Source organism: Abrus precatorius, unplaced genomic scaffold (assembly GCF_003935025.1).
Source record: "Abrus precatorius isolate BTA unplaced genomic scaffold, Abrus_2018 Scaffold61, whole genome shotgun sequence".
Lineage (NCBI taxonomy): Eukaryota > Viridiplantae > Streptophyta > Magnoliopsida > Fabales > Fabaceae > Abrus > Abrus precatorius.
In genome coordinates this window covers 20,504-28,767 of record NW_020874408.1, presented here as the reverse complement: position 1 = coordinate 28,767, position 8,264 = coordinate 20,504, and the positions used below count along the sequence as shown (strand labels likewise).

The 8,264-nt window shown below is 32.6% G+C and overlaps 1 protein-coding gene and 1 non-coding gene across 2 annotated transcripts; one reads left to right on the top strand and one right to left on the bottom strand.

The window, feature by feature from the left end:
• Positions 1-316: 316 nt before the first annotated feature.
• LOC113870687 lies at positions 317-413 on the top strand (the record flags this gene model as incomplete). The annotated part of the gene is made up of 1 exon (XM_027507102.1): positions 317-413. A coding segment is annotated over one exon (97 nt), but the record flags the coding sequence as incomplete, so codon positions are not given.
• A 3,318-nt stretch (positions 414-3,731) lies between these two features.
• Positions 3,732-3,802, bottom strand: TRNAC-GCA. Its single transcript has one exon. It is a non-coding gene; the product is annotated as a tRNA-Cys (tRNA).
• Between the last annotated feature and the right edge of the window lie 4,462 nt (positions 3,803-8,264).

Here is an 8,264-nt window from a genome sequence, read left to right as displayed (position 1 = left end):
ATTGATTATCGTTTTTTATTTACCGGTTAATTTTAAAATGAATGAAATGAAAGAATGAAGTTTTAACCCTCGTCCTTTCCACCAAACTAATCATTCCCGAAAAGTATCTTATCTTTCTTTTCCTTTCTTTCGCATTACTTATCTTTTTTTCTATTTTTTTTTTAATTCACGATTGGAATAAAAAATTTCGAAATCTAAATGATAAATCCAAAAATTCTATGGAATTCTGAAAGATGGAAAAATCCTTTTTTTTGATCGAATCATATCATTTCATTATATTGACAATTTCAAAAAACTGTTCATACTATGAACGTAGTATAATGACGGTCGGGCAAGTATGCCCCCATCGTCTAGTGGTTCAGGACATCTCTCTTTCAAGGAGGCAGCGGGGATTCGACTTCCCCTGGGGGTAGGGTACTACGAAAGGCAGTTAATCATGGATTATCAATAAAGATTGAAATGGATTCTTCCTGTTCCTGGGTCGATGCCCGAGCGGTTAATGGGGACGGACTGTAAATTCGTTGGCAATATGTCTACGCTGGTTCAAATCCAGCTCGGCCCAAGAATTTGCCGATCCACCATGAAATGGCATAACACCCATTTGTTGTTCTCCAGAAATGACTGATCTGCTCTGATACGGAAGAATCAAAATAGGAAACATCTCTAGCGATATTGTTTTTTTTCCGTATTACATATTTTTTCTACAAATTCGGATGTTGCTAGTAATCCTGATTCATATCAGGGTTTGTAAGTAGAAAGTCTTAGGAAAAGATTAAAAAAAAAAGACTCTTTTCTCTTTTCATTGATTCATTTTTCAATTGACTTGGCAATAACGAACGGATTACGAGTAATCCGTGTCAATCTCACTAAAGTGCATATCTATATGGATATCAATATATACTATAGTCCGCCTCTTTCAGTTACAGCACAATGGTTCGAATCTAAAATAGAAAAAAGGTTTGAATGAAACCGTAAGAATCTGTATGCTGTACGCTTTTTTCCCTGGGATTGTAGTTCAATTGGTCAGAGCACCGCCCTGTCAAGGCGGAAGCTGCGGGTTCGAGCCCCGTCAGTCCCGATGGATACAAATCCAATAAAAAAGACATCCATTCATCTTGTGTGTGAAAGGGAATAAAAATAACAAACAAAATCTCATTCCTAATAGGGATCCCTCTTGTTTTTTTCTTTTTTCGTCAGAACCTTTACCTTACATTAAACTAAAAAAGAAAGAATAAAAAAGGAAAAGGAATTTTGGATTGCATCAGAAATCTAAATTTTAAATTTGGTATGGATAAAAGATTTTCCTATGTTATACTATTTAATTCTCGACGATGAATCGATTTGATAATTCAGATATTGTTATTCATGATATTGATACGATTTGACATCATTAAAATTTTATACCATTGAATTTACCGACGAAAGATTTATCATCTCTATGGGATTAAATCCCGAATTTTTTATTGGAAATTGAAGAGAAATAAAACATAGAGATTATGGAAGTAAATATTCTCGCATTTATTGCTACTGCATTGTTCATTCTAGTTCCTACTGCCTTTTTACTTATAATTTACGTAAAAACGGTAAGTCAAAGTGAATAATTTCACTTAAACATGACTTTCTTAATTCTTGTCTATGCAATCATTGATTGAAAAAAAATGAAAAAAAAAAAGATTTCAATTTGGAGTCTTAGTCTTAAATGAAATGATCGGACTACAATCAGCAGAATTCTATGAAATCCAGATAGTCTAGTAGAAAGAAATCAAATCTATTTCTTTCTACTAGACTATTATTGTAATATATTCAAGTTTTACTCTCTAAAAAAAAATAGGGTTTAATATAAATCAATCTCCAATATGTATCTTCATATATATAATTTCAATTACATATATGTAAATATATGTAATATACATAACATAGCGTCCCAATTTTTTTTCTTTGTTTCATCTATTTGATTTGTATTGATTCCAATCAATCTGAAATAATTAAAAAGCAACTCTTATTCTTCCGATTACTATTTGTGGATTTCAGATTCTTTTTACAATCCCGGTATCATATTAAAAAAAAGTAGGAATGGGGGTTACACGGTTCCTCATTTTCCATATATAATCTTGGTAAGAGTCGGTTCATCGAAATGGAAATCCTAGGAAAAATTCGGAATAGGAGACAATTTCCTATTATTTTGTATTCCTTTTTTTTTTCAATTATTTTCAAAACACGAATATGGAATTATTCAAATATTTGTTTGATTGAAAGAGTATTTTGGATTTCTATATTATCCATAGAATACATTACACTACTAGACTACAATAGAACTTCGAAATACAGATATATTTTATATTTGAATTCAATTAATTAGTATGAATTAAATACTATAATTCATATAGTTCCAAAATTGAATTCATATAGTTCCAAAATTTCAAAACCCAGCTATAAAATAAAATGGATACTTTGATCCCTTAACTCAATTATTAGTATACTTATAGTCCACTTCTTCCCCATACTACGAGGGAAAGGGAAAATGAAAAAACTACCATTAAAGCAGCCCATGCAAGACTTACTATATCCATGTAAATTTTGTCTCCTATCTCTATAAAAAGGAATCATTTTTTTATTGTTCACAAATATTTCTCTTGTATTTATTTTTCTTTTGTATTATTAACTAATAATATTATAATAAGAATACTATTCTAATATAGAATAAGAATACTATAATAATAGTGAAATTGCTGGTACAAAGTCAAAAAAGGATTCTGGGCTAACACCATTGACGAAAAATTCTATTAAAACATCTAACAAATTCTTATATGATTTTTAGTAAAATCGGAAAACATTAAGTATAAACAAAATATCCAGAAACATCCTTGGAAGTTTTAAGAGAATGAATGTTATTAACAGGTAGGAATAATAAGACCTGGATTTTATCCCCCTATTTCATTAAGTAATTTCATTAAGTAAAAAAAAAAATAGAAAAAAGACAGATTACTTTGCATACTCATACTCTTATTTCCATTCGATCTAATCCTTAGCGTCTCCTGATTCGTTCTCTAAAATAATCGGAGGATAGCCTGCCTATTTAATTCTTTGACTAGAGGTTACCGAAAAGAAAGATTTTCTATTTGATTCTATTTCCATTCGAATCAAATAGAATCAAAAAAAATTTGAAATTTTAATAAATATATATTAAATATTAATATATATATTTATTAAAATAGAACTATTTAAATCAACAAAAAACTATTTATATTTATATATATACTTATATATATATATAAATTAAATAAATAAAATATATAAATTAAATAAAAAAAAAGCCAATTAGCTATTCAATCTAACTAATCTAACTAATATTGAATAAATGCGGAAGCACTCATATACTTTACATCAGTCTGTATGCAAGGTTTTTCTTCCGCCCCTTCTCCAACTAAAAATGGAATTAGATTCCCTGTCCGACCTATCCTTATCCAATCTAATTCAAGACCCAGTCAGTAGACGGACACTACAATAGTAGTGGATTGAAACGACTATTATTTCAACATTTATCGATTCCTTTTCACTACTGGAATCTTTCCTTCAATCCGAGACGAAAAGATTTACAGCATTTTTTGGAACAAACCTTAGAATTTAGAATAAAACAAGTTTCAAGAGTCCTTTTCCTCCGCTTGCTTCTGCTGGAAAAAAAAATTTCTATCAAAAAAACGTAATACACTATTTCAAATCTCTTGTCGATCAGGCGACACCCGGATTTGAACTGGGGAAAAAGGATTTGCAGTCCCCCGCCTTACCACTCGGCCATGCCGCCAAAACTAAAATCGAAAAAACTAATATATATATATATATGAATATATGAGAATTCCCACTTTCCCCAAAAAAGGAGGATTCTATACTTCTTTTTTTTATGCTTGTATTTTAAATTTGGTTTTCTTTGATCCCATTCTTAAAAAAAAAAGAAAAAAATCTCGGGACAAATCGCAACCGTTAACTATAAATTTCTGAACGATTCTTGAAAATTTGGATCTAAGATGTTTTTTTTTCTTAATGAGATAAGAAAATCGAAATTGATACATAACCAATCAATCTTTTTTGAAAAAAAAACTTTCCCTATTTCAATTATAACAGCAACTGTCAATATATGTAAACCCTAGAACATAAATTTTCATTGTTACACAAATATTATCTAATTGGATATCTTATCCATATATAATATATATACTATAGGGAATTTTCAAGAAATTCTCGTGCTTCCCCCTTTTTATAGATTGAATAGAAAATAAAAAATGAACATGACATGTCATGTGCTTTCCCGAACGTGCAATAAAGTAATAAAGATATCTATCTATCTATAGATAGATAGATAGAGTTGGAGTTAGATCTACGTATGTTTAATAAATACAAGCCTTATTACACACTCTAATCGTATTCTCCTATTCTAAAAAAAATAGGTAAAAATTTCTCTCTTTTCTGCGAATTCAAATTCTTTTTTAAACAATTAAAAAGGTTAAGTGCTAAAAAAATCAATTCTATATTGTTTCTGATTATTCGATTAGATCTTTATCTCAGCGAGCAGAGCAAATCCCGAATTGATTTTTTTCGGGTATCAAATCAAATTGGAATATGTAATATCAGAATAATGGTATAAATGGAATCTATTTTTTTTTTTTTTGATATGCCTTAAAAAACCCGAAAATGAAAGTGGAATTATTCAATTCGTTTCCATTTTTCTATTTATATTCGAATTTCGATTCTATCTGTTTGTTTTGTTGCAAATTCATAGTTGAGTATAAAATCATATTTTATTTATTCTTCTTTTCATAATAGGTATTTCATACACAGGGTTAGGTAAAATTTCATGTAATTCAGTAAAAAGAAAAAGAACAGAAATTCCATTTTTGCTAAATCTATTCATGTGATTTGAGAAAGAATGACAGCAAATCGTGGGATATTTTTCTATAAAATTCACGGGGAAATTGAAAATGCTTGAGGTTGGAAATGAGGGACTGTCTGCACTACCCGGGTTGAATCAGATACAATTTGAAGGATTTTGTAGGTTCATTGATCGGGGGTTAACAGAAGGACTTTTTAAGTTTCCAAAAATTGAGGATACAGATCAAGAAATGGAATTTCAATTATTTGTGGAAAAATATCAATTGTTAGAACCCTTGATAAACGAAAAAGATGCCGTATATGAATCGCTTACATATTCCTCTGAATTATATGTATCCGCAGGATTAATTTGGAAAAGCAGTAGGGACATACAAGAACAAACTATTTTTATTGGAAACATTCCTCTAATGAATTCCCTGGGAACTTTTATAGTAAATGGAATATACAGAATTGTAATCAATCAAATATTGCAAAGCCCTGGTATCTATTACCGATCAGAATTGGATCATAACGGAATTTCGGTCTATACTGGCACCATAATATCAGATTGGGGGGGAGATTAGAATTAGAGATTGATAGAAAAGCAAGGATATGGGCTCGTGTGAGTAGAAAACAGAAAATATCTATTCTAGTTCTATCATCAGCTATGGGTTCGAATTTAAACGAAATTCTAGGGAATGTTTGTTATCCTGAAATTTTCGTGTCTTTCTTGAATGATAAGGAGAAAAAAAAAATCGGGTCAAAAGAAAATGCCATTTTGGAGTTTTATCGACAATTTGCTTGTGTAGGTGGAGATCCAGTATTTTCTGAATCTTTATGTAAAGAATTACAAAAAAAATTTTTTCAACAAAGATGTGAATTAGGAAGGATTGGTCGACGAAATATGAACCAAAAGCTGAATCTTGATATACCTCAGAACAATACATTTTTGTTACCGCGAGATATATTGACAGCTACGGATCATTTGATTGGAATGAAATTTGGAATGGGTACACTTGACGATATAAATCATTTGAAAAATAAACGTATTCGTTCTGTAGCAGATCTATTACAAGATCAATTTGGATTGGCCCTGGTTCGTTTAGAAAATATGGTTAGAGGAACTATATGTGGAGCAATTAGACATAAATTGATACCGACTCCTCAGAATTTGGTGACTTCAACTCCATTAACAACTACTTATGAATCCTTTTTTGGATTACATCCATTATCTCAAGTTTTAGATCAAACCAATCCATTGACCCAAATAGTTCATGGGAGAAAATTGAGTTATTTGGGCCCTGGAGGATTGACAGGGCGAACTGCTAGTTTTCGGATACGAGATATCCATCCTAGTCACTATGGACGTATTTGTCCAATTGACACATCTGAAGGAATCAATGTTGGACTTATTGGATCCCTCGCAATTCATGCGAGGATTGGTAGTTGGGGGTCTATAGAAAGTCCATTTTATGAAATCTCTGAGAGATCCAAAAGAATACGCATGTTTTATTTATCACCAAATAGAGATGAATACTATATGGTAACAACAGGAAATTCTTTGGCACTAAATCGAGATATTCAGGAAGAACAGATTGTTCCAGCTCGATACCGTCAAGAATTTCTTACTATTGCATGGGAACAGGTTCATCTTCGAGGTATTTTTCCCTTCCAATATTTTTCTATTGGAGCTTCCCTCATTCCTTTTATCGAGCATAATGATGCGAATCGAGCTTTAATGAGTTCTAATATGCAACGTCAAGCAGTTCCGCTTTCTCGGTCCGAAAAATGCATTGTTGGAACTGGATTGGAACGCCAAGTTGCTTTAGATTCTGGGGTTTCCGCTATAGCCGAATACGAGGGAAACGTCATTTATCCCGATACTGACAAGATCATTTTTGTTGGAAATGGGGTTACTCTAAGCATTCCATTAACTATATATCAACGTTCCAACAAAAATACTTGCATGCATCAAAAACCCCAGGTTCAGCAAGGTAAATACATAAAAAGGGGACAAATTTTAGCGGATGGTGCCTCTACAGTTGGTGGCGAACTCGCTTTGGGAAAAAACGTATTTGTAGCTTATATGCCATGGGAAGGTTACAATTCTGAGGATGCTGTACTCATTAGTGAGCGTTTGGTCTATGAAGATATTTTTACTTCTTTTCACATACGGAAATATGAAATTCAGACTCATATGACAAGCCAGGGTTCTGAAAGAATCACTAATCAAATTCCGCACCTAGAAGCCCATTTACTCCGAAATTTAGACAAAAATGGAATTGTGATCCTGGGATCTTGGGTCGAAACGGGCGATATTTTAGTGGGTAAATTAACGCCTCAAATGGCGAAAGAATCCTCGTATTCCCCGGAAGATAGATTATTACGAGCTATACTTGGCATTCAGGTATCCACCTCAAAGGAAACTTGTCTAAAACTACCTATAGGCGGTAGGGGTCGAGTTATTGATGTGAGATGGATCCAAAAAAAAGGGGGTTCCAGTTATAATCCAGAAATGATTGGTATATATATATTACAGAAACGTGAAATTAAAGTAGGCGATAAAGTGGCCGGGAGACATGGAAATAAGGGTATCGTTTCAAAGATTTTGTCTAGACAGGATATGCCTTATTTGCAAGACGGAAGATCCGTTGATATGGTCTTCAATCCATTAGGGGTACCTTCACGAATGAATGTAGGACAGATATTTGAATCCTCACTCGGGTTAGCGGGAAGTATGCTAGATAGACATTATCGAATAGCACCTTTTGATGAAAGATATGAACAAGAGGCTTCGAGAAAACTAGTGTTTTCTGAATTATATGAAGCCAGTAAACAAACATCGAATCCATGGATATTTGAACCCGAGGATCCGGGAAAAAGCAGAATATTTGATGGAAGAACAGGGAATTCTTTTAAAAAGCCTGTTCTAATGGGAAAGCCTTATATCTTGAAATTAATTCATCAAGTTGATGATAAAATACATGGACGTTCCAGTGGACATTATGCACTTGTTACGCAACAACCCCTTAGAGGAAGGGCCAAACGGGGAGGACAACGGGTAGGCGAAATGGAAGTTTGGGCCCTGGAGGGATTTGGTGTTGCTCATATGTTACAAGAGATGCTTACTTATAAATCGGATCATATTAAAGCTCGCCAAGAAGTACTCGGTACTACGATCATTGGAGGAACAATACCTAAACCTACGGATGCTCCAGAATCTTTTCGATTGCTCGTTCGAGAACTACGATCTTTGGTTATGGAACTGAATCATTTCCTTGTATCTGAGAAGAACTTCCGGATTTATAGGAAGGAAGCTTAATTGAACTGAATCAGAATTTTTATTCTATGATTGATCAGTATAAACATCAACAACTCCGAATTGGATCAGTTTCTCCTCA